Source organism: Apaloderma vittatum, unplaced genomic scaffold, assembly GCF_000703405.1.
Source record: "Apaloderma vittatum isolate BGI_N311 unplaced genomic scaffold, ASM70340v1 scaffold13721, whole genome shotgun sequence".
NCBI classification, from domain to species: Eukaryota; Metazoa; Chordata; class Aves; order Trogoniformes; family Trogonidae; genus Apaloderma; species Apaloderma vittatum.
The window spans coordinates 33,413-60,796 of record NW_009697444.1 but is presented as its reverse complement, the minus strand read 5'-3'; the positions used below and the strand labels follow the sequence as shown (position 1 = coordinate 60,796).

At 41.2% G+C, this 27,384-nt stretch overlaps 2 protein-coding genes across 2 annotated transcripts in view; one reads left to right on the top strand and one right to left on the bottom strand.

The window, feature by feature from the left end:
- Positions 1-27,384, top strand: part of IFT140 (intraflagellar transport 140) — a 69,838-nt gene that overhangs the window by 26,005 nt on the left and 16,449 nt on the right.
- Positions 503-26,502, bottom strand: TMEM204 (transmembrane protein 204). Its single transcript, XM_009877634.1, has 3 exons — positions 26,223-26,502; positions 12,769-12,924; positions 503-747 (listed from the first exon to the last, which is right to left on the bottom strand). Exons 1-3 carry the CDS (start codon positions 26,500-26,502, stop codon positions 503-505), a joined length of 681 nt encoding a protein of 226 aa, XP_009875936.1.

Genomic DNA, 27,384 nt, shown 5'->3' with positions numbered 1-27,384 from the left:
AAGATTCATGGTATTTTAACAGCTGTTAAAATCATCACTTATTGTATAGTGAGTTTTCTGCTTTCCTAGATAGCCTGTTAACTCCAAAGCTATTGTCACTGGTCTCCTATGGCTTTTTACATTATTATTAGGGAGCAGGATAACTTTATGCAGAGAAAACATGTTTGATTGCCTCTTCTGTATTCTCATTGCATACACTCTGTCTGCTACAGCTGATCCTGCTGACATGTAGCTGTGACGCTCTGTCAGGGTTCTGACAATCCAACATTCTGTGCTGTACAGCAGAGGGAGAGGACAATACAATATAATATATATAAAATTATGTGTTTTATACATATGTATATAGATGGAGCCCATCCAAATAATAATTGAGGGCCTCTGCCCACAGAAGTGGGCTTTGTGATGTCTTTCAACCCTTAGTTTTAAATTACAGCATATATTTATAGAAGACAACTCCAATGCAGATCTCCTTGGAGATCTTTCTCCTTTCAAGTCTGCTCTCTCAGCACGGTGACTCAACGTAGTCATTTTCCAGGCCACGGCGAAACCGAGCTGTCAGGGTGCGGCTAATGACGATGACCCGGGGTGCCATGCAGTCCTCTCGCCTGTGAAGGATGTTCCATATGAGAATGGCAGCTGCCAGCGTGGCCAAAAGACAGGCTCCAATGTTCAGATAGCAAGACCAAGAGAGGTTGGTGTAGGGTCCGATCCGGTAGAAAGTCACCAATCCAATAACCAGAACAAAACCTGCAAGGAGAATGTGAGAATTTTCTTTTAATGAGTTGTTCTCCTGAATTTCTGTAGTGGCAAGATGCTGTAGGCCAGCATTCACTAAAGCCTTTCCCACCCCTATTATGAGATGTCATATGTGTTCCTGAAGGCATATTTGGGCATGATTCTGTGATGATATACGTAAAGACTGGGTGCCTGAAATGGATTCTCAATGTTAGGTTTAGATCTGTTCACTCTGATTTAAATTTCTTCCTACTGCTTAGCTGTATTTCACGTTGGGTTTTTTTCCCCCATCCTCTTGTCTCACACAGATGTCCTCTTACTCCCATTGCCAACAGATAAAACTGGTATATTAATGATAATAATAATGACAACCATTTAATCAGAATATGGTACCCTCATTCTGAAAGTTTAAAACGTTTATTTAAGGCTGGCCACTTTTGTAAACTGCAAAGCTGAATGGGTGCATTAGGAAGAGTGTGTCCAGCAGATCAAGGGAGGTTCTCCTCCCGCTCTACCCTGCCCTAGTGAGACCTCACCGAGAGTATTGCATCCAGTTCTGGGCTCTCCAGTTCAGGAGGGACAGAGTTTTACTTGAGAGAGTCCAACGGAGGGCTATGAGGATGATTAAGGGACTGGAATACCTGCCTTGTGAGGAAAGGCTGAGAGACCTGGGGCTTTTTAGTCTGGAGAGAAGACTGAGAGGGGACCTAATTAATGTGTATAAATATACGAGAGCTGGGTGTCAAGAAGGAAGGGGCAACCTCTTTTCACTGGTGCTCTGCTATAGGACATTGGGCAATGGATTCAAACTAGAGCACAGGAAGTTCCACCTCAACCTGAGGGAGAAATTCTTTACTGCACTGGGACAGGCTGCCCAGAGAGGTTGTGGAGCTTGGATGCGTTCCTGTGTGACCTGCCCTAGAGTCTGGGGTCCTGCTCTGGCAGGAAGGTTGGACTCGATCTCCAGAGGTCCCTTCCAACCCCTAACATTCTGTGATTCTGTGAAAGATGATGAATAGCTAAATATCTTACCAAAATAATTTAAAAAATGCACAGAAGCTTAACAAAATACCTACTTTTTCTATGCTGGAAAAAAGAGTTATGAGGCAGGAGCAATACCATGTCTCCGGAACCCACCAAAGGCAAGGTTTCTGTTTTCCTAACTTTAAGCACAGTAGTAATTTCCCTAAATAGCAGGTAATGTTAGAGTAATGACACTGCACTTGTGTAGCATTTCCATCCAGATTTCACAATATGATTTGCAAAAAAAGGGAAAAAAATATTTTTTGCAGTCTTTTTGGTAGACACCACTGATCAGTAGTAATGCTATTTCAGAGATGAGGTGGGGTGACTTTTTGGGTCATGCAGGAGATCTGTACCAGAACAAGGGGCAGAATCCATGTCCCTTGACTCTTACTTTTTTTTATGTTACTAAGACTGCCCTTTTCCTGAAGAATGCATTGATAAGTGCACAATTATTCTGCCCTCTGCTAGTGGTATGAATCTCTCCCTGTCCTTAATCTCAAATAAAACTATTTTTCAGCTTTTTAAGAGAATTTATACATAGGATTAGATTGAAACAAACTTACAAAGAGGCAAATGTGCATCACTATCTGAAACAAAGAAAAAACTTTTCTTTCCTCCTACATGCTTCCTTATCCACAAGAAATATCACTGACAGAAGGACCCCTTTGTGAAGGAAAACTAGAATAAACAAAGGCCCATGATCAGCCAGAGGATTTCTAGATACTGTCTTCCAAAGTTCATGGCCAAGGACAAGTCAAGAGCAAGTAATTCCCAGTGGCTGTGTGCTGTTGTCCTGGTTAGCTGTGCTGCCAGCAAACACTGTTCCCACAGATACATACTGCTGGCTCTGGTCCTTGATTTTCCATGAAAGAACACATCCTGAGTATGCATTGTATTGAGTTTCTTTCTAAAAAGAGTACGAGTAATGCAGTGAAGATGGAAAGGACACAAATTAAATGCACTTAAAAAAAAACAGAGGAGAGAAATGAAATACAAACAGGAGGGGAAAAAAATCAATCACTACTTAGGTAGGTGTGACTATTCTGAGAGTCAGTGATGCAAAGGCTGAATCCACCTACTAATAAACCAGGCAATGAATGAGTATTAACTCAGGAGATGTCTGGAATCCTCAGCCCTCCTGTGTCTCCCTAGGAGGTGGTTTGTAACTCCGTTGCCCACTACACCTTCTCCTTCTGGAGGAGCCCTGCCCTGCAGATGACATGTACCAGAGGGTTTGAAGCGAGGCGTCTCTTCCTAAGAATATATGAGGAGAAAATGGGTTCTTACAGGAGGAGTAGCTCTTTCCTGTTCTTTCACTACTCTGCAGTAGCCTTTGCTGTGAAAAAAGTCTGGACAGATTTTAGGCTGTCAGTTGAGTTGTAGGGACAGCAATTAATAACATCCTGATTTTGTTAGTAAGTCTAGCACTTGTTTAATGGTGTAGCTTAGTTATAAATAAACACATTTCTTCTGGGATAAGTGTGGCCACGTGGAGCACATTGACTTAATTGAGTTGCAGAAATCAGTGATGAGGACAATGATTGTTGGCTAGCGCTTCCAAATTGAGTCTGCAGGCTTCCTTAGGAGGCTTTTCTAATGTTAGTCACGTTGGAGATGGGTGTTCATAGGTGGTCATCTAGCATGATTTCAAAGTATACAGGTTTGAAAGCTGATTCTCGACTCCTGTTCAAGAAAATAATGAGATATGGCCGAGGTAGAAAAATTGTGAAGTTGTACCTTTGGCAAATTAAGACTGAATCTTCATTTTTTCAGTCCTCACTGTTGGATGACACACCTTGTATCAGATGATGCATTCTTTTGAAAATCTCAGTCTCTTGAAGCCAGGCAGATGTTATCTACGTCCTCGGCTGGACTGTTAAAGACAAATCATCTGTCTTTGAAGGAGTTAATTTTTCTGTATATTTATATGCTTGGCTCATCACCACATGAAAGTGGGAATATTCTCTCCTTGTGCATTCAGAATCCTCACTGAAGTCACCACATGTTTTTTCAGCATTTACAGACACCTTTGTCCACAAAGCTACAGTTAATTGTGTTTCCTTGAATTGCTTTTGAATCCTCATGACTTTGCTGTTTGGTGTTATCTCGGTCTTGTATGACTTGAATCAATTCCTTTACTGCTTGTAGTAATACCGCACAAGAAGATTGCAGCAGAGCTGGGAAACAAAGTTGTTTTCCCTTGTTTCCAGTGTCATTCTCCGAGTTCAGTTTGTCCTGAGGCACATGGTAGAGAAGAGAAGGGGAGATCAGATCCTGTATTGTGGAATACATCAGTTTTTTTAAACTCTTCTCTGAGATGGTTCTGTTCACCATCTGTGGAGTCAGGTTGATAAAAATTTTCTCCTGTGTTTTGTTTTGTATTTCAGGGCTTTGGGAGAAGAGTGTGCTAGTTGTGATGTGCTTGTAGAGAATGTGTATCTCTCTGTCTACATTTGAGGTCTTCAGGTCTTACAGTACAGATAGTGCTTGTCTCTTCCAAAGGTTGCAGTCCATTTTTCAAAGGGTGGTAGGTACCAATTTTCTCGTAAAGGTAGGAAATTGAGAGAAGAGGAGATTATTCACACCTCCTACAGCCAAGCTGCGGACCGGTTTCTTTTCCTTCTGGTTTAAAATTGGCAGGGAGGATTGTATTGAGGTACAAATCAAGAGACCCGTCTTACTGACAAGTCTGACACGTGACAAAACTTTGTGTGGTCTGTTTTCCTTTTCAGTCTTCCTTTCACAACTTGTTTCTGGTTCACATAAATTTTCACACAGAATCCAAAAAGCACTAAATAAACTAACGCGTGAAGCAAATCATAAAGTCTTGAGCAGGAAGAACTTTTAACCTAAGCTGTTTGTACCACTGACCACTTACAGGTACCTCCAAGGGACAGCTAAAAAGATTACCAGCACTCCTTTTTAAAACCACTCTGCATGAATTTTTGAGGCTCTCTTGGCAGAGGGAACACCAGTAACACACAGTAACCCTGATGCTATGCTGTATTGTGTGGCAGTGCTCTATATGCATTCCTTTATGTCACAGTAGAAGTAAAGAAATACAGTAGGAATATTTTCAATGTTTAAACTTTTTTTCCAAATACTCAGCTTTTAATTAAAATTGCTTAAGCCTTTTCTTCCTTGTTCATGTATAACTTACAGCCAATTACTATCCTAAGTGGCTGCACATCTCAGCGCTAGACCAGCTGCTTTCATGAGCTCACTTGCATCCAGTGGAGCAATTATCCACCAGGAAAAAGCACTGAGACTTCCTTACAGGTCCTGAAATAAAACTATTTATGCTAGCAAGACTTACTTCCCTTCACAGGCCCTTTGCCTGAACCCCTGCTCAGGCGAGCAGCCAGTCATGCACGAGGCTTTCTCTCTTTCTGCAGTTCTGTGTCAGGGTTTGAGAGCTCGACGGCTTGGCAGGAGTGAGTCACTGGAGCTCTCGAGAAGGATGGGTTTAGAATATGTTGCTGCAGGATAGGCAGGAACTGACATTTAAGAAGAGAGAAAAACATGACAGAGGTGGGAGAGTTGGAAACGTGTTACTGTAGAGAGTTTCCATAATTAGTTTTACAGTTCTGCCAGTGTGAGCGGAATAAAAATGTCTCTGTGAACATTATTTTTCCAACATTCTTATTTCATAGTATCATGAGCTGACAATGGATTTATAAGTGTAGGACCTCAATAGCAAAGGGTGAAGAAATTCGTATTGACCCAAAAAGACTGTATTTACATAGGCTGATGTCTAAATTTTGATGAATGCTGCTGTTGTGAAGATGTGTGAAAACCCCTGAAGTTTGCTTGGAGAGATTTTGGCTGTAATAACATAATCAAAATTGGGCTTCTTGAAGCCAAGTGTTCTAATGTGCTACTTATCTTTTCCTTGTCCTTACAGTGGTCTTGTACACCAGCCAAGAACTGAGACAGAGCCTTTAGCTGCAAGTCTTGTGCTCTGAATGACTGGGCAAACACAGTCAAATCACTTACTTGTGGCAGCCTGGCCCTTCTCCTTCAGTGGTTCCTTTTTCTTAGGGAAAGTAGATGATTATGGAGATTATTATTATTATTATTATTCCTTTTTAATATGGATGTATCTGAGGGGTGGTGTCTTCCTAGTTTTGATGAAACCTTATGAGTAATTACATGCTGTGCCACTTGGTTGCAAACCCCAGTGTACTGATGTGATAATACTCAGCTTCTGTAAGGAAAGAGAGTGAAACTGAAGTTTGACTAATGTTTTATTTTTCCTTACATAGCTAAAGCAGAGTCGTTATATTCCTTATTTGCTTATTGCCTTCACTTGGAGTGTTATTAGCATTAGGAAATCTTTGACAGCATTTTAATTTGCTGCCTGTGAATGTTGTTAAATATTCAATTAACATATCACTTTTGTGAGAATTTAGTGTGGGAAGAATGGCACTGGAATTCTGCTCCTACTGACAGTTGTGTGATATGGGTATAACTCAGTTCTTTATGTAAATATACTCATGCAGAATTTGGCTCTGTGTTCAGAGCAATTAGAATTATCCATGGAAAAAATGAACCCTGTATTAAGAATAGCTTTTGTCTCCCTGACTAAAACTGACTGTGGTGACTTTTCGCTTTTCATATAGATGTTTGTAACATTGAGCAACAACGTCTGAATTTAGTTTCCCATAAAATATCTGGAGGGAGACAATTGACTTTCCAGACTATTTCCCATAGCTAACTCTACGAAAAATAACTAGAAAATTGTTCTACTTGCCATTAGTCTTCTTGCTCTCTTGAATTGCAACAAAGTTACAGAAAGGCTGCATATGAGAAATATTTCTTTAAATTTAGTTATGAAAATCTTAAACGTTTTCACTGGGTTTAGCTTAATTTCTGATTGTTCACAATGACAAGACCTTTGGACGCACGGCTGAATTTCTCTGAATTAATTTCCTGATGTACATCAATCAATTTCAGTCATTTTCTTGTGTATTGTCTAAAGTCTGCACAGAGGCCACATCATTACTAAAAATCCTGAGGAGATTACTTAAAGAACTTTATTTTCCCATAGAGCTGCTGTTTATCTCTAGTTGTTTCCCATCTGTAACAAAACAAGCCTGGCTGGGGGGGGGCTTTTCCGTTGGGGAAGGAAACAGATAATGAATTCACTAGGAAGACTTTTAGTTGGGACAGTATTGACTGTGTGAGTGGGGGTGGGTTGGGAGAATATTACTTTTTGAACTTACAGTTCAGATCTGTATACTGAATTTCCTGTTTGACTGTAGCTGGCTGCAAGCCAGTTACAGATTTTTAGCATTTTAAAAGAGCTCTCATAGTCACTTTTTTACTTCTGTGATGATGTGGTTTCTTTTCCAGACACTCCTTGATTTGCATTTCTCCTTTTTATTAGTATATTGATAGTGCAGTTGAAGAAATCTACATTATGTTTTTTTCTGTGTTGGTAGAAAGTCTATATAGGGAATTAGAATCCTCCACAGCTTGTCCTATAGGATGACTTTTGCTGCCAGGAAAAGGAAGAAGAAGGAAAATAGAGCAGCCAGACTGTTGGTGAGAATTCACAGCCCACGCTTGTGTGGGAGAACTGCAAACAGGGAGAGGAAGTTTTTCACCCCCTGTGTCTATATACCCTCTAAACATTTACAGGGAATGATTTAGCTACAGTGATCATAAGCCTGAGTCAGTTGCTTGTAGAAGCCCAACTGTTTACCAGCAAGATTCCCAAAGTGTGATTGCTATAGGACTTAGGTAAGTGATTAATCAGTTAACACCTTTTCCTGTGTCAGCTTGGCCCAACAGGGAGTTGTTAAAGTACAAGGCAAACATGGAGCGTCTGTAATAGTTGTGTGCTCTTCATTGTAACACCAGCTGAAAGCTGTAGAAGTGTGCTTGCTTTGGTTTATAATGCTGCAGAAACTTCAGTAGCCTTTGAGTTTTCAATTGTACATTGTTGAGTACAATAATCTCCTTCCAAGGGTTTTAGTAGGATGTAACATCTTTTAGAATTAAACGAGTTATGAGTAGCAAAGCTTCTCAGCGGCAATAATGCCCTCTTATGCTTCACTTTTCACCACTGAATTGCAATGGCTTTCCACTTGCGATGTTCTTTGTCTTTAACATGATAAGGCTGGGAGATTTAGTCAGTGTAAGGCAGTAAATCCTACTTTATGTTGGCTGGAAATCTTCAAAGGGAGGTGCAGAGCACTGCTTAACAACAAGTTTAGGTCTACTGGCAGTGAACTTGCTCTTCTTCATGGCCTTTGGGAGACTTCCTTGGAAATGATGCCAGTGTTTGAACTGAAGGTTGAAAAGCGTTCCCTGTGAATTAGACATAATTCCTGTCAGGCAGCTGTTTAAGGATAAATGTGCAGACCTTCATGCTGAAAGTCAGCTGCAGGCATTGCTTGGCACCTTGGATTCACAGGCAGCTGATGTCAGTGAAAGCTCTGGTTTTGATTGCAGTAAGCTTGGTATCAGACACAGATGAGGGCTCTTGTGCCCGAGATGAAACAGCTTGTGCAGAGAGAAGCAGTCACTGACAAGTTTCAGTGTTCATCTTCTGCTTCCTTTTTTCAAGTGCTCTGTCCATCTCCTGATCCATCAAAGTGTCAGAGTTGTGTAACTGTGCATCTTGCTGGGCAGCTCAGTTTGAAACTTTTTCTACAGACATCTCTGAGTATATACAGAATGCACGTTCATAAGCAACAAAATGAATATCTGAGTTGAAGAACTTTTCATTTTGCATGCTTCGTTCTGCATAACTGCATTGTATCTAACACTTTGTCTGTACTTGTGTAGCCAACTGATACTTGTCTGGTGATATATCTAACAATATTTCTAATCAGAATACGTGCCCTTAACATTGAGATGCTACAACGAATCACCTGCCACTCCTGTCAGTATTTAGACATGAAGAATATACGCAGATCTTCCCTCTGCTGCAGTTATACCACCTGCAGAATTCAACACGTTTCTTGTGAGCTACTGCCCTTCCCAGTTTGTTGGTTCAGCTGCTCACATGAACCATTTCAGTCAAAATAAGTGGGTTAGGCTCCCAGTTTTCAAGATCTTTGCAAATGTGGTTAATTTTGCAAACGTGGGAAAACTAGATCACTTTATTGTGAGGTTTGCAGTCAAGCAAACAAGCAAGTTTGACATTGAGATGAAATAGAAATGAGAAATAATGAAAACATTTAGCACAAATCCAGCAGTCAGGTTCTCTTTCTTTTTGCTGTGATATTTAGGTTATTTATAGTGTTTCATTTATTCGCTTCCTTTTCAGGAAGCATTAAGTTTACAGCTCCATAGATTTCATCTGAGAACAGATCTGGCTTGAGGGTGTTGTGAAGGAAAAAGGTGGAAGGAAGTAATACACAAATCAGGATCACATTGCTATCGTTGAGTATCTTCAGCTATATTCTCCAATGGCCACTTTGCCGGTCTGTTCCGTATTAAGATTTTCTGGACATCAACCAATCTAAAGTTGCAGTGCTCAGAAAGAAGGTAAATGGTCTAACAAGTGTTTGGTTTAGGTTTCATACCACAGAAATGACAGTGTGCATGAACTTAGATTTCCTGTGATGTGTTGGGGTCTGGAGCGAAATACACCATCAGCATAAAAACGCAGTAAGAAAAGCTGGAATGCAGTGCTTGAAATTCAAGGGAGATGCGAGACTGTAATTTATTTGACTGTAAATGACAAGCTCAGTAGGAACACAAAACTTTTTAAACTTCAGGATATTATGTTCTGAAGTAACTTCATGCTGAAAACAGTTTGGCAAGAATTGCTATGATTCAGGTTTATTCCAATCTTGGACTTTAAGAAAATAGGAGGAGGTCTAATGTAAAGGATATTTTATGCTGAATTTTTCCCATTATGTTTCTAACATTTCACTCTGAAGTGTGATATTCACCACTGCACAAGATTGGGGACTATTTTGGAGGCTGTTAAGGTCCGATTGAGTCTGACAGGTTATTGCTTGTAGTAGTTGAATATTCTCTGAAGTGCGCTTTATTCCCTATCCTGTTAGTATGGATTTCCCATTCCAACTGCTCTCCTGTCAGCTGTTATTCATCCCATATTCAGCACATGGAGTTTGTAACAATTCCTTGGAAAAAAACCAGAAAACCCAAAACCCTCTAGAGGGAAATTTCTGAGCGTTGACACAAAATTCCACATACGACGCTGGTTCCATTTTCACCACATGCCTTTTCCAAAGCAAACAGCTCGCTTTCCTGTTAACTGGGAGGTGTGAGGCTGCAGAGCTTTGGAGCTGTGTGAATCCCATTGCTGTCCCGGGAGCAATGCTGTTTCCTCTCTTCTTTCCTTCCTCTTTGCTTCCTGGGGCTTTATTTTCTGTCAGAGGTCCATCCTTTTTGAATGGCTGTCAAACGCTTGTGCAGGTGGCAGAAGGGAAAAAGTGGTGGAGGCTTGGAGTCATGGCAAGCTTGAGTGGGATCAGAGATGGTTCATTTGAACTTGTGATTGAGTTTGGAAGATAATGCTGAGTACACTTAATTTTCTAAAAAAAAAGGACTTTTGTTCAGACTTTGGGAAGCTGTAATGAAACCCACACATAGTGCTTCAGTGGGTAAACTCTTGACTAAAAATTTTAAATGGACTTTGTGATTCTTAGCCAAATACTCAAACCTTCCTCCATAATACTAGATTTCCTTCTATCGGTGACCACAGCTGTTTTCTTCGGCACTTGTCATATTCCAGGATGAAAGTTAGAGATCAAACAGAAGTTGGAATTAGAGGGCACATGAATCAGGATAATTCTTTCTGAAATTACTGGTAGAATGACCAACTGAAGAATAATTCTCAAGATCATTTGGATTTTGAAAAGGAAAAAAAAAAAGGAGGTGGGTGCTTGTGTTTTCAGTAACAGAAATTACCCAGCCAATAAGAAACATTTAGTAAGACTTAAGTATGTGCGTTCTTAATTATTATTTGCTCTTCTCACGGAAACAATCTGTCTGGTCAAAACTTTAAAATGAGGTAGGAAAGAGCTTCACAGTGATTTCTCTTGGCCTGTTTTGCACGGACAAAGCGCTTTTAAATAGAGGTTTTGTATCCACTGTTCTGATGTTTTTGCCTAGTATTGCTACTTTATTTTGAAAATAGATTAGAAGTTGCCGTCTTGTAGTGGAGGCTCAGAGGCTGAGTACTACTGTGGCTAAAAGGATCGGAGATGGTTGCTTTCCTTCTTTTCAGTAATCTTGGTCTCTAGATGCAGCAGCAATCCTTCACTGCAGCAGCAGAAACGCTGAACTTGCTCAGAGGTTGTGCATGTGTTTTGTGTGATAGGTTTGATTCACACAGCACAATGTCTGCCTTTGTACTGTCATGAGCTGCCAGATCCATCTCTTCACACCTTTTGAACGCAGGCAGGCAGATAGATGGACTCCTTGACTCAACAGCTTCTTCAGCCATTCTCATCAGCGTTTTGTTAATCACTCAGACTCTGACTTTCCTCCCTTCTCCCCTCCCAGCACTGGGGATTTCAAGGTTCAGCTTGCATAACAGGTAATAGCAGGCATTTCCTTCTCCTGTGTCGGGATATCCTGGCGCCCTTCAGTCTCTCTCTGACTGTGTTTAAAACAGACTCCAGCACAGGAAAAAAAAAAAAGAAAGGCAAAAAAAAAAAAAAAGCCCAGTCTAAAATTAGCAGCCTTGATAGAAGAAAGGCACAGGGCTGTCCACTGTGCTGTTTGTCAATGAAACAACACATCTAAACAGGGCCAGAATGCATTTCCTCTCTGGGAAAAACAGTCCTATGTTGAGTTTTGGGGAGGATGGGAGGAAGGGAGAGCAGAGCAGGCCTTGCGCTGATGATCAGGGAGAACTATCCAGAAGGTATCCAGAGTTACAGAGAGCACGGTGTACGTGGAGAGGCTCTTGGGAAGTCCTATCAAGGCGAGGTGATATATCTGTCTCTCGGTAGCGCTTCTGCTTGAGGGTGTTGCTGCACCTGGAAGCTGGATCGGATGCTTTAAGAGCCACAGAACCTTGGCAGTCTCCTCCTCTTGTCTGGATTTTAGGTTTATCATCCTTAATGGGCGTTTCTTGCTGTGAGGACTGTAGTCAAATGGCCTAGGCTAGATTCTGATCTTGCAGCAGAGTAAACCTGAGGTGTCAGAAGGTCTCTGCCACTCTAAATATTCCAACTTTTAAAAATTGAAATTAAAATTTAAAATAAAATGATGATACTTTGTTATGACTTGTTTATTTTAATATAAAGGATATATTTTTAATCCGACATTGGAAGCAGCCTAAACGTTATACTCTGTTCATGACAGTTTCATGCATAGGTATTTCATAGGATTGGACTCCTGTGTAGTGAATCCTGACTTATTTTAGGCAGTAAAGAAAGGTATTATTGCAAAATGTTTATAGTTTGGTGCTGCTGCTGTCAATGAGGAATTGTAATAAAACTGTTTCCTTCTTCCCTCTTTCATTTCTATGTACGTTTTTTCTCTGTGAGAATTACTGTAGGAATTTTATTTATAGCAGTCAACATTACAAGTTGACTTAATTTTCTTTGCTAGATTGCAGGCATATCTGTCTTTCAAAATTCAGCTGATGGTGACTGAGTAAAACTCAATTAGCCAAAAGCGAGTAATCATGTTTCAGCAAGACTTCAAAAATTTGTTCAGTCATTCTGCTCTGCTTTCAAACAGTTCCTTTGGTATATGTCCTGCTAAATCGTGGGATTACATTGCATCCAGTTACTTCTTTCATGTTTGCCTTCCTGGTTTCATAGGAAATAATAAAGGCTTGTTTTTCTTAGTTGGCAGAAGACTCATTCTGATACATCCAAGATAAAAGCTTCTATTCATGAGAATCTCATGGGGAGAACTTTTAAGAGACAATGAGCTTACTTTTAGATTTAGGCCTTTTTTCCTATTCTTTGTCAGTTGAAAGATTTATAAAGTAAGAAACTCTTTACTACCTGGATTTAACAGAGACCCAAGTATTTTTCCATGAGCAAAAAGAAGTGGACTTACTGGCAAGTTGGAACACGGCAGCTATGGCCTCCTCCCACCACTGGGTATCCTGAGAGATGATCGGTAGCTCCATCAGGCCCAGGACAAAGATGAGCTGCCCAGCAGTCAGAGCAACAGTGGCGATGAGGTTGCAAGCACGCATCATGTCAAACTGCACTAGGGAAACATAAAAAGTAAGCGTAAAGTTAAAATAATAGAAAATTGGGAAAAAAAAATAAATCCTAGCTGAGCAGGCACGTAAAATTTGTCAGTCCATAGAAAATAATTCTCAGACACTGTTGCTCCTCCCAGTGATCCCTTGCTCTAACTGCCTTCCCTGTGGTCTAGTTAAGAAAAGATTCTCTTGAACCTTTTATTTAGTTCCACAGCATTCCATAAGTATTGCTTCAGCGCAAAACAATCTTGTATGCAACAAGCAGCTAAAGTCAAGCTGGAGCTGCTTGACTTTTGCCCTATGAAAATTCTACCTAGAAGTAGTAGCCAGAATTGTTTGGGGCAGGAATGGTGTTTATTTTGCGTTTGTGTGGTGCTGACTGCAACGGAACCTTAGTTTATAAGTAAGTTTTCAAGGCATTAAAATAATAATCATCCCAAACACAAATCTGTAACACCCTGAATTTCTTTTTTGCCTAGAAAACATCCTGTGGATGTTAATGCTTATTGTTTAAGGGAGCTTTGTACAGAGGATTCTTACTTGTCCTTCTTTTAACATTTATTAGTCTCTGGATGCACTGGAAAGACACTTGTATTTCTATCTATGTAATGAGGGAAATGGTTGCAATGAAGATGTCAGTGCTTGGCAATTCTGAATGAGGTATTGTGGCATAATTTACATCTAAAAGTAAAAAGACACGTTAGTTCATATATATATATATTATTCAAAGTTATAGGAGTCTGTTATCGACTCCTCAGCCAGGATGTATTATTCTACAAGGAATTAAGGAATATCGCTAGATCAACTGCCCTTGTCCTTATGAGTGATTTGAACTTCTGAGACATCAACTGGACATCCCACACATCAGACACAAACAGGTCCAGGGAATTTCAGAAGCACACTGAAGATAACTTTTTGGTGCAGGTACTGAGGAAGCCAACTAGGAAGTGTGCCCTCCTGGATTTTGTAGCTTGTAAACAGAGAGGAGCTCAGTGGAGTGGTGTTTGGTGGCTGTTTTGGTCACAGCGGCCGTGAAGTAGTTGAGTTTCAAATTGTCAGTGGTAGGAGAAAAACTGCCAGCAAAACTTCAACAGTGGATATGAGGAGAGCAGATTAAGGCTGCTGAAGGAGGTGGTCAGTGAAGTTCCCTGGGAATCTGCTTTTCGAGGTACAGGGGTCTATGAATGGTGGTCACTTTTTAAGAGCCATTGCTGATCTCCTTTCTCTGGTGACCAGTGATAGGACACGAGGAAGTGGAATGAAGCCGCGTTAAGGGAAGTGCAGATTGGACGTTAGGAAAAGGTCCTTCACCGAGAGGGTGGTCAGTCCCTGGAACAGGCACCCCAGGGAAGTGGTCACAGCACCAAGCCTGCCAGTGTTCAAGGAGCGTCTGGAGGCACTGAGTCATATGGTTTACTTCTAGGGAGTTCTGCAAGGAGCAGGGAGTTGGACTTGATGATTCTTATGAGTCCCTTGCAACTTGAGATAGTCTATAAAGAACTTAATATAGAATCACAGAGCAAATGCAGAAATGATTACAGATATGGATACCTGGAGTCTTGGCTAGAAACCTGATTCAAATGTGTCTCCCTGGTGGCTATTGAATGGAATATATTTGTTGCAAAGTTGAGTACTTGTAGTCAGGCTTTTTTCCTACTTTTCCTGTTAATCTGATGGATGTCCTGTTCTCATCCTTTTCCTTCCTCTGTAGCCAAAGGTGGGATTTGTAAGTATCATTGTGCCAGTTGAACATCTTTTGCCACTCTGAAACAGAAGCAACTTAAGTGTTTAAGTTGGCCTGTATTAGAAAAAGAAAGACTCTGGACTTGAATATTCACCAGATTTTCACAAGTGACTTAACTGGTTAGTAGTGGATGCACAGACCAGTATAATGTGATTCCTGATCTTCCAAGGAGACTGCTAGGAAGTGCAGAAAACAGAACTTGGCATAGACAAGCAAGAGTGAACTTCATTGTGGCAATCATTGAGTCTGGTCTACTTTTGTGAGTCATAAAAATGAGTTTACCTTTTCTTTTGCCCTCATAGGTCATCTTTAGCTTCCAGTGTTCCAAGTAACAACTCATGATTTAAGTAAAATTTTATAAAATATGATGTTGTGTCTGAAAGAGTTGGTTAAGAACCATAGTCTATTAATTTTTTTTCACATTGAATAAAATGTTAATGTAGCATACTAGGAAGGTTTTGTTTTCCTAGTGAGTTCATCTCTGACCAGAGAGGAAAAGTATTTCACTCAAAAAATAAATAGTTTTCTCAAAAATTGTTTTGTTTAACTTTCAAAGTTGTCCTTTCTAGCATTGGGAGCATTTAGGTTTCTTGGCATGTTGAATGCTTGGAGGTCATGAAGCATGTTGGCTAGTAACAGAGTTATATTTGTAAGTATCAGTAAAACTTTGAGCATTTAGAGCATTCTTCTGGTTTTCCACTTAAACAGACTTCTGTAATACGTTGGGGACAAACGCTTGCTGAAGAGATAGTGATGGCATTGAAAGAGCAGACTTGCAACCCTTATTATTAAAGTATTTTAATTTGTCAACAACTATCTGTAGTGTCACATTAAAAAAAAGTAGTTGATTTACAGCCATAATAATTCTGTTACCTTGTCTGTGTACAGTATGCATGAGCTTTAAAAAAAAAAAAAAGCCTCTTTCATTATATACCTTCTAAATGTCTGAAGCTTATCCCAGGAGTACGTACTGCCCCTTGACATAGAAACAAATACCAAATTTTTGCCTTCACTGTTATTCATGGCTTCTTTTTAACACTGAACTGTATTATAAATTCTTCTGGCTTTGCCATAGGTGATATTCTAACTAGCATACTAAAAATAGCGAAGTTTATGACTGTGATTCTGTTGAATTCCAACAGAATTCATAATAATTTAGTCTTTAAATAATAGCTCTATGATCGTTATCCTCTCCTGCAATTGGAGAGTGCAGTAACATCAGAGGTGTAACAGCAGTGATCTTTCCTGCTTTGTGGCAGGCTTAGGGATGCTTATTCGCCCAGTGCACTGCCCTGTTAAGAGAGGTGTAGGAAGGCAACCGGTATTTTGCATAGCTGCTTCTTTTCACCAAGAAGAAGGTCGTGCATGGTCCAGGTTGGAACACAACGGGCTGATAACAGCTAGACTAAAGAAGAGGCAGCTGGTAGGATTTCATTAAATATGAAGACAGTTAGTTTTATGGAATAAGTTATTACAAGAATTACATACCCTTCCATATTTCATACTAGGCTATTGCTGTTTTGTTCTAACAGGTTTAACGTATGACCTGTCATCTTCTGGTTTTGTTCTAGAATCGTAATGATTCCCCTTCCTCAGAGGGGAAATAAGTTGTGCTTAAGAATGTCTAACTCTTAGAAACAACATTCTTTGTGCACTAGAGCTTGTTAGCTGTAGTCACTCTGAAAGTGCTGCCTTGCAGATGACTCTTTTTCTTACTCGCAGCCGTTGTAACTTTGCACGTTGTCAGCTCAGCACATGGGAATTCCATCTAGACACGTGCAGCCTAAGCTGAGCTTCGGCAACATGAAACTTCCCTTCCCAAAAGATGGTAGTTCTGGAAAGCAGCTCTGGCCTCCTTTTATTGAGGACAACCGATGGACTCATCACGAGAGAGTTTCGAGTGTGAGATTTCAAAGCAGTTCTTCAGAACCTGTACCCAGAGATACTGAAAACGTAAATCATGCTGAGGAAGGCCAGGCCACAAATCTCTTTTCCTGCTTGAGTGACTGCTCAATCCAGGAATAAACATTTCTCATCTCTTCTAAAATTGGCTGCAATATATTTTTTCTAGGAGCTGTGAAATTTAGTCTTTACTTTTATGCTCTTCTACTCTGCTGGTTACTATTTTAAATTACATATAAACCAGAAATTCCTCATTAGCCAGCTTCAGTCCATTGTGATGTGTTTTCTGTAGCCTTTATAATTAGTGTGATTTTTGGATGATCTGTTCAACCGTTTCAAACATTTCTTCTTCAGTTTACGGTAGCCATGATCCCACTGTCACTTTCTGTGGCCCTTCCAAACTTTTGCAGAATGACCAATGCTGGCCACAGTTTGTAAAATGAAGTTCATAATGATGGTAATGGCTGCACAACAACGGGCGGCGTTTCTGTGAACTGTCAGCTTCTACAATCTACTGTCTAAGACTGTCATGGCAGAGGTATTTTGTATTTTGGATCTCCTGCCTTTTTTGCTTTGAGCTCATTATTGTTCATGTCACCTGTCTGCTGAAGTTCAACTGCAAAAGGAGTTTCCATTCCCCAGAGGTGGATGCTTCCAGCAGAACAGAACTGGCCACTGCAGCAGCTATTTATTCCTTTGTTGAGTGTCTGACAGGAGTTGAAGGACAATATGTATCTCCACTCTCTCCATACCCTTCCTTCACTTTCGTCAAGATGCAGCTTGGCTGTCGAGAACTGGAAAGGGGTCCAAAACACTGCTCTAAGAGGCCGTTGTTGATCAATATCAAGTGCTAGTCCCTGCCTTTTTCCTTCTGGAAGCCCATCGTGATCCCTGTTTCCTCTTAGAAGTAGTTACTTCACGGATGGGACATCCAGCTGGGTCTCTGGTCCAGCTGGGAGTACTGGCTAAAGAATTCTGCTTTCTTTAAAACACAGGCATCTGTCCAGGGTCAAACCCCAAACTCCGGGGATGAGACCAATTCAGATTCCTTGCTGTTTTGTTCACTCCCTAGATCAGATGTATCCATCTAGATTAGAAATGTTGATTTGATTTTGTTAATTTGCAAGCAGCAATTTTGTTTTATTATGTTCCATGATAGGTTTAGGACTATTTGTGCTTTGCAGAAGTAGGCTGGCCATATTGGAGAGTAATTTACAATGTTTTGGTATAATGAGGAAAGATGATCTCACTGAAAAATCAGATTATGCTAATTGTTTAAAATGTGAGGTTTTCTCTCCCTTTTCTTCCTCTCTGTGTATAGCGAAAAAGCAATCATACATGGGAATTCAGGCTTTTTACTGACTAAAGCGCAGCATATGAAGAAAGCTAAAAGGCCCAAGCTATTTTAATATTGGTCTAAAACTTCCCCTGAGAAATGCCACTTTTGGTGGATGAAAATTTGAGTGCAAACTTAACTCAACCAGTCACAGAAGCTGGACTTACAAGCCCTGGGAAGAGCCGAGCGGTGGCACGTGTGCTCGCTGCAAGGAGCAGGACAGGCTGAACATCTCCCCTCCCGGCAGCTGAGCTGCAGGAGCTGCCTGGGAGCCAGCTGGTACCACATCCCCACCCTGGGACACAAAACCTGTTACATCCAAGAAATGCCACTCAAATTTTGTAATCAGATTGGCAGGAATTGGTTCTGCTTAGGTCAAGGCTAGTACCACCTTTGGCAGCTGCTAAGCTGATTACACCTATCACTTTATCCATACTTTGAATCTCCTGAGGAATTTTGCTTCCTTGTCTGTACTGATTATTTCAGTTGTGTTTGTGTTTTGGCTTTAGTTGTGTTTAACTTCAGTTTTCTTTTAATCAAAAGCTATACTTTTAGCTATTGGTTTTAGAGCTTACTCCAACCAGCCAGAGTTCCGAGTGTAATACCTTTTCATCACTGACTGGCTTTTTAACGTTACTTGGTTGCTAACCCTTTCTCACTGTCAGACTTAGTAGGAGGAATTCAATGGTTGCTATGTATGTTAAGAAAAGAATTTTCAAAAAAAGGATTTAGTCAGTGCTTTTTCTTTTTTTATGGTTCTTGGGTTTATTTATTGATCACTTATTCAGTGAATTTATTGAGTATGCATTCTGAGATGTACCTGATTGTCTTCATAAATGCTTAATGTTCATCCATTACTTTATTCTGGAGTGGCAGATACATGGTTGTGTTTCTGAAATAGACATTTCTAAATAATTATGGATAGAACTGTCAGTGCTTCTTATGCTTGAGTTGCTTCACTTAGTTTTCTAAGAACCTATTTTCAGTTGTTTGTAACTTTGCTAGACTTGATGTTCTTGGACTGAGTGTCTGCAGGCTCAAATCATAATCTACTATTTAAATTTAATCTAACTAGGTCAGTAATTAGATTTTTCTCTTACCATCATCGAGAGATTCTAACTGAGTATACAGTTTTCCTCTGGAACTTGACATTTCACGGAGGTGTTATCCTGAGATAGGGGATGCACCTCCTGCTCTTCTATTAATGTTCGCTCCAGTAAGTAGCCTGGTAACTCTGCCTTAACAAAACCAGAGCTGCCACCTGAATCCCCTGAACACCCAGCAGTGCTTGGCACGTTCATCACATCAAGGTTCTGTTCGCACAGAGCAGAGAATATATTGCCTCTGCTCCTTGCTGCTGTTCATCCAGGCGCTGTGGTACCAGACCCTCAGGAGCAGAGAGCACCTACTTGGTTCTGTCTGAGCTTTGAGCCCTCCCTGGACAGTTTTGCATCCCTGCCCCCGTTGTTAAGCCATTTGGACAATAAGTAACAGTTATGCCTGGGCGTTAACCTAAATGTTTGAAGCCTGCCCATGATTCAGGTTGGGCTTTAGTGCATGGTTTTGTATAGCAGAGTTCTACTTTTTCAGCCTTTTGGCATCATTTTTAAAAACCATATAGGGGCTTCTGAAATGCAAAGCCAGGCATCCAAACACAGAAAAGCCAGGATACACACTTTGACCTAAATAGGCTTATACTGTTTTTTTCATGGGGCCTCTGTTTTATTCAACACATCAAATAGTGCTTTGCAAAAAAAACAAAAACAAAAACAAAGAGGTGCCGTTCTGACCAGATCTTTATTTTACTTCTGTCTTGCTGACTTACTTATGGGCTTGTTCTTACTGAAGTTATGTTCCAGCCTGGAGAACTGAATTCTGTGTTAGTAAATAAATTTAGAAGAAAACCTTCTTTATAATTCTAAAAAAAAAAAATCTACTTTAGTCAAACTTTTGGCAACCAGTTGTGTGTTCCTCTTGTTTCGGCTGCCAGCATTGTCAGCAAAGATCAGATGTGCAGAAACAGCCTCCGCAGCTGACAGGGAAATCAGCAGAAGCTGTGCTTTGAATATCAAGAGCACTATGAAAATGCAAAGTACAACTATGCTTCATTTTACACAAACACAGGAGATTGAGCACATACTGCTACAATAGTTAGGAGATAGTAAGGACGATAAATAGAGTCACTGTAATTATTGAGGGTCAGCATCATGCTACGCCTCCCAGCCTTGTGCTCTATTTCTGAAGTCTCTGGGCTTGTCATTTCTTCTGTCGATTTAAATTTGTGATATTTATGTTGTTAACATCTTGAGCCGTTGTTTGGAGTATGGATTAGGAAAAATATTGAAACAGGCTAAGACAAATGCTGGCAGTATCTGTGTGTGCCTCTGCATGGCCATGGGACTGACCCTGTGGCAGGAGTTCATTAAAGCCCTGCCTCTTTGATACAGGTAGATCGTGATGGTCTGAATATACACTAATTTCCTGAAAGTGAAAGAGATCAGAATCTAGTTTTTCTTCATCAGTTCATACCCTTTCCATGTGAGGATGTTGTTTGCATGTCTTATTGTAAGGGCAGGACTTTATCCTGAAAAGGAAAGTCTCTCCCTCCCTGTTTTCTTTTTAAATCTCCATGAGCAGCCGTATAGCTTTTAGCTACAAGGAGCCCTCAGAACGTTCTGTTGTTGGATGGGTATCTTAAAAATGAAAACAGTCGCTTTTTTTACTTAGTTTCATCTCCAGCTTTCTACAGTATGCAATTTGTGCTTTTTTCTCTTCAAATTAGTAATTTTTTAAAAAAGGACTTGAAGGGGGAGAAACCAGTCTATTTTGGCACAATTAAAAAAATGTTCTGATGTGGCTAACTGATGAAGTCTTCCATCACTTTAGAATTTTGGAACTTCATGATTGAGCTCATCAGGCATGAAATTTCATATTTGAATAGTTTGGAAGGCACATTGTTTGCAGAGAGAAGAGTAGTGTGGTTGGTTAGGTTAGTTTTTTAACAGCTTTTGTAGTGAAGACATCAACTATTTTCAACATAAACAAGAGTTTATGGTTAAATGACAGGACCTTTCAAGCTCAAGATACACAACTTCTATACAGCAATCAAATTTAACAGGCAAGGCCTGTGGCTGATAGTTCCTAGTAGTTCCAGCGAGATGTTAATTGTCTGTATGCTGTGGTTTGCCTGTTTGTAAACATCAGTAGGCTGTTCTGTGTTAGTGGCTGTAATAAGTGCATTTAATTTAAAATTTTCAAAAGCTCCGTAGCCTCTTTCACTCTTAATGCTTGAATTGAATTCAAAGTCTCCATAGTGAGTGTAACCAAGCACTGATTTCTCTGATGTTTCTGTGCAGCACACATGGAGGTACTGTATCAAAATGTCTATCAGGTTTATTTTCCTATCCTGAATACTAAAGTTTGTCATTTTTTCAAAATAAGTACACAGCATAGTAAAATCCACATTAAAATGAGAATTCACTGTAATTTGAGGAGCCAAACCTCTTAGAATTCAGCTCAATTGGCCTCTATTGTTAAATTAGTAATTTAACTTATTTAAATATTGATTATAGAACAGGTGTTAGGAGTGGAAATCACAAGTCCTGAGCTGCCAGCAGCCTGCATTGCCTCCAGCTCTGGGTAGTTCACCAGGCAACCATGGATATAATAAGGCTTTGGGCTTTGTTTAACCTGATGGTAGTTACTGCCTTCTCCAAATGTCTCCCTTCTTCACCCATATATATTGGAAAAGTAACCAGTGTCCACAACATGCTCAGATGCTTGACTCAGCCTGGCTTCCAGCCAGTCCAATTTCAGAGCGACTTACGGATGTTGGAAATTTGTGTAAATAAAGTGGATGTGGGGCACCAGGTGAACTGGTCGCCCCTGCGAGCCAACCTCAGCTCGCGATTCCCTCATCCTGCCTTAGCCAGCGTATGAAATCAGTTATATACTTGCATAAATCCGAAGTTCAGGCCAGGCAGGTGTTTATATTTGGTCCCTATGGCAGTCACGTAGCTACTCGTGGTACTGTGCCTCTCCCTGGCACTGGTTTTACTTCCTCGTGAGAACTACGAGTAACGAGGGCTCTCTTGCTCAGGGCATCTGCGGTTGATAGGCGCTTCCCAGAGTTGGGATTTTCGTTAGGTCTTCTGGAGCCCCAAAGAACCGAGCAAGTTTTTTTACATCTTTTTTACATCTTTTTAAACTCCTCCCTCTTCCTGTGTCTCCACATTGTTCGTAATGTTCTTTAGACAAAAAGGGACAGGCTGTGACCTTGGGTAATGAATAAATCAGCTCCATCTGTCCACCCAGAGATAGCCTTGCAGCACAGGAGGGCTTAAGGGCATATTCCTACCGTGCAGTGTGGTTAAAAATATCCAAGCTGCTTTCCAAGTAACCTGGTGTGTTCTCACAGTGCAACCCAATGTTACTGACCCTATGCTGGGCCAGGACATAGGTAACAGTGGCTTTGAGTAGGTCTGGTTTGCTCTGAGGAGGTGTCATGGGTGGTGTAGCTACGTGTCCTCGCTGCTCGAGGTGGCTTGTGTGTCCCTACGTGTGGCCGTGCCGCTCAGCAGGCTGTGTCTGCTCAGACATTAGGTGGGCACAACACTGAGCACTGCGTCCTAAAGACACACTGTCCTACCCAAGATCTGACTAAGTGTACGCTTCTACTGCACGTGGGCTTCTTCTGAAGGATTAAAGAGATGCAGGTAAGAGCCTAATCTTCTGAAATTTTGCAACAGCTCTGAAACTGCATCTCCAAACCCTCTGGCAGATTTCTTTGCCCTCACTCAGATGACAGGAGACTCAGGCTACCTGGCTGGGTGTCCTTCATGTGTTCGGTAGAGGAGATGTACCGTCCAAGTTCTCCATGACACCTTTAAGTTTGTGTCGTCTAGTGGTTGGTCCATGGTAGCAAACCTGTGATTTGTCTCCTTGCAACTGGGCTCTGCTTCTCAGCATAAGCAAAGATTTCAGCTCGGATAGATGATTGCCACCAAAAGGGAGCTGTTGCACCCATCACCACGCTTGCATCCCTCAGCCTGGGCTGGAAGCGGTGCTTGTGGGACTCCTGATACCACCGCTGAATCCAACAGAAAAATAACCCTGCAAAAACCCGTCTCACTCCCCATTCACCCCATTCCACTCCAAACCTGGGTATTTCCTTGCTGTTAGTCATTTGAACTGTCTCACAGTGACTTTTTTAGTGTCACAGGTGGTTTAAAGCAGAGCGCAGAACTGCACAGCGAGATGGAGAGAAAGAAGAGCAGAAAGGCAAATGGAAGGAACAGCCCAAGACCTCCCCCTTCCAGGAGCAGTGGGGGTCGAGCTTGAAAAACAGAGTTGAGGTGCTTTCCCTTATGACCAAAGTCATCCACATTTCTTGTGTTGTGCCCTGCTGAAATAGTTCACCTTGAGATGCTTCATTTCTATATTTTATTTTTAATATCATAGAATCATTAAGATTGGAAAAGACTTCTTAAGATCATCAAGTCCAACCATCAACCCAATACCACCATGACCACTATAATGTATCATTTACTCCTGTCCCTGGGTTTCCTTCCCCTGCTCCTCCCCATTTCTAATCTTTTTTTTTTCCCCATGGTGTCTTTTGCTGCAGCATCTCTAATCTCCCCTTGTCTTTTATGTCACCTGGTGTTTAGACCTTTCTTGACACTTTAATATCCTAGATGCTATGTTTACAGCGTAGGATTTGAATGCTGCCGTGTTTGCTCCCATGGGTCATGCTATGGTGAAATAATTCACCCAGATGTCCTGTTAGTGGGGAAATGGATCAGAAGGGTGTTTGGTATGGAATTCGATTTGATGTTTCCAGAGGCTTGTGGCAGGCACGCTCCATCCCATTGACTTTTTCTGCTTATTCCCTGCATGATCTTTTGACATATCATTTACTATTTACCCCAGATATGCAAAACTTCAGTTGTTACTTGTTTCAGATTGCTGTAGTTTCTTTTTAGTTTAAGCACATGCAAGTCCTGACACAGTGAGCTACTTCTGTAATTTTTCTTGCAAATCTACTCACATACTACTTGTACAGAAGTCATCAGTATATGGAAAAGTAATTTCTCAAAAGTTTTACATTCTTTCTGTTGAACTGTGAAATTAATTACTTGCCCCCCAAATATATATGGGTGTATACAGAATTTATATATATATGTAAGCAAGATGGTGGCCTTGCTTGCATTCTTATTGAAAGAACACATTTTCTATTTATTGTTCTACAAATGGCGACCAAGATACTACATGTTAACTCTTAAAACTGAGGAAGAAATTTTTTTGTTCAGTAAGTTATTTTTTTATATGTATCTATGTACTTAGACACACATGCATGTTTGATTTATCTACAACTGACAGATGAGGACTGCCATATATATATATATATTACTAAAATAATGTGTGATTTCATATTAGAGAAATTCTAAGTGACAAAAGCATGGATACAGAATCAGGCCCATATTGACTCTGTGTACAACCTATGGAAACACTTGTTTTAAAAATGAGTGCAATGGATTTGTTTGCTGCAAATGGCACAGCTGCAGAGGTGAGATTTTCTTTAAAATGTTTTATAAAGATTCAGAATTGGCTTTTTGCTTACAATTTGCTTCCAGATTAAATACTGAACGGGTGCTTTATTCCTATACAAATTGAGTCGCTTGGCTTCAAAATCCTCCTTTAAGTTAGAATTTTTAAGTGTGTTTGTTAAGAGAATTCTCCTGGGGACTTGATCATGCTATAATTATGACTTTGAAGTTTTAAAGTTTTCTATCACATTTTGCTTTTACTCACACAATTTTGCTCAGAAATGGGTATGTCGGTGCCAGTTGTTACAGCACCGCCCCGCTTCTGAGCTTTGCACAGCAAGAAATAAAAGGCTGCAGGAGCCAAATCCAATATGCAGGAGCTCATTCTAGCTGTTTGAATATAGAACGTGTACTTTTAAAATTCATGAATGGTGTGCATGTTTTTCGAGTTAGAACAGGCCTTATAAATATTAATTGTGGCAGTGATTCCGGTGCCGAAGTTGCAGATACACATTGGGAAACTTTTTTGACGGTCTAACCCTTTTTTGTAATTATTTGTCATCATAAAAAATTCTTTCAGTTAAAAAAGAATTCGAAGTTAGGTTTAAGGCTTTATAACAGCGCAGAAGTTTATGCAACTGTGCAGAAATCGTTACCGCATAATTTTGTTGGATAATGTAATATGGAAGCATTTTTTAAAAAAAAATCCTCTCATTTTTCTTTGTTTTCGTCTCCAGAGGGATATAAGAGCCTGTGAGAAGGAGCAGAGCATTTTGTTCTTTCTCCACGTTTCAAACCACGACAAAAAAACTTGGTGAAATCATTTATGTTGGGGCACCAGCACTCTTTATAAGCACTGTTAAAATCTGGAAAATCCTAGTGCCTGTCAAGGCATGAACTTGATTGGCATTTGTCCTGTCGAATTCGATTCCTTGAAGGGTGCAGCTGTAGCAGTTTGGCTGAACGTGTGGCCCCGAGCTGCTGCTGGAGCCCGAGGCTTCCAGTGGAGGAAACCTCTTGGCCACTGGGGCTGGCCGTGGGCACAGCCGTGGTGGCTGAGGTGGCCTCAGGGATTCTAGCCACAGTTCTGCTCTGGTTTCTTAACGAGAGCAGGGTTGCCCCGTTAACATTACAAGTGTGACACATGAAGTGCACTTCTTGATTATTCAGCTTTAGAATTCTCAGCACTGACTTGCGGAGTTTTAACTAGCTTAGGTTAAGCTCTGTGCATTCTTCAGATCCCGTGAGTCTATGAATTCGCAAAATGAGAAATACTCTGTGCTTACAGATTCTCCTGTTCCCCAAGTACTGCACTCCTTGTGTTTTCTCACCAAGAAGAACAGTTGTGTGCATTAAGGCCCATCTCAATTTCACGTGTTTTTACTAAAACTACTTCTGTCTTTTCTGCTCCTGGCACTTCCAACAAAAGTAAGCAAAGGAGAAAAATAACTTTATCATGGCATTTCTTTGGGTTTGATTTTTTTTGTGGGGGGAGGTGGTTGTGGTGGCTTTGAGGTTTTGGTTGTTGTTTTTTGTTTGGTTGGGTTTTGTTTAGTTTTATGGTATTCAGCAGCTGTGCTTGGGGCTTAATCTTAAGTTCATCACTGTTAGGCACAGTTATTCTTATTTTCCCAAACTAATTAATTTGGGAATGGATGTGAGAATCAGATGGTTAACAATGATTACAGGATGCTCTGCCAGGCTGTACATGTCCTGGCGACCATCATCAGTCGCGACCCAGCGTAAGCAGAGAGAAGAGATTCGACTTACGTTTGACAGTGCTGCGCGACTCCTGGAACCCAGCTGACTCCGAACCCCAGCCCAGGGCTTCGCACTCGCGCTCCTCCCCTTGCCCGTGCCTGGCACTCGTACTCCCACCTCCTCTGCTCCTCTCTGCCAGCCAGCACATCTTCCAGAGCCCCACGCTGCGCTTACGCCCGTCCTCCAGTGTCTGGTATACCCAGTTGGGAGTAAAGGCAGCTGCGTTGTTAAGAATAAGTGAGACCAGGGCTACCAACACAGCTGTGGCTACCAGTTTCTGGACAGTCATATCTGACTGTCAGCTCGCTGCCAGTCTCTATCTGCAGAAGGCGCGAGGTCTCAGTCAGCTGCAGCACATTGAAATCGGACTTGGAACAGAGGCGGCTTCGCTGGGATGTTACGAATGGCTAGAGGACATCACCGTTCATTCTCAAAGTCAACTCCAGAGGTGTTTCTGATCAAAGAAATGAGAATTTTGCGAGGTAGGTAGGAGAATTCCATAAAATAAGAACACAAAGAAGCTTTTTTAGGTCCTTCCCAGCTTTGGCTTATCCACCTTCTTGCACTTTGATAAGTAATGCCAGTCCTGTGATGAACTGCACGACAGGGAGGTCCATTCCTTGCGAGACGAGGTGAATCCAGAAAGAATCCAGTCTCGAAGCTGGAAAGCCTGAGCTGCTGCGGGGGCAGAGCGGGGGATGCTCGCCAGCAGCACGCCGGGGGCCTCCAAGTCAACGAGTGCCGCTGCAAAAGCCTTTTTTTTTGGATGCAAACTTGAGAATCTTCTGCAAACCGCTACAGCTGTCACGCTCTCAAAGCCAAGCCGAACTGAAGGTGGATGCTGTCACCCCAGAGGAGCTCGGCAAGTTTGGGATTGTCTCGTGGAGTTTGCTCTGCTGTGTCCCTCTCTGAAGATCCGAGCTGCGTGTGCAGGGACCGGAGAACAGCCACGGCTCTGAGGAAAAGGCCCCCCCACCTCTCCACGAAGAGGAAATGGCTGTTTTTGTGGCTGTTTTTGGTGAGCCTCAGGGCGTAGTCGACTGCAACAAACAGAGCCACTGCCACAGCAGTCAAACATTAACAGGATGTGTTTCCTGAAAGGAAAAGACTATGGAGACTTCTAAAGTTGTACCTCCTCCCCTCGGAGCCCCCCTCCCCGTCTCTACTCCTC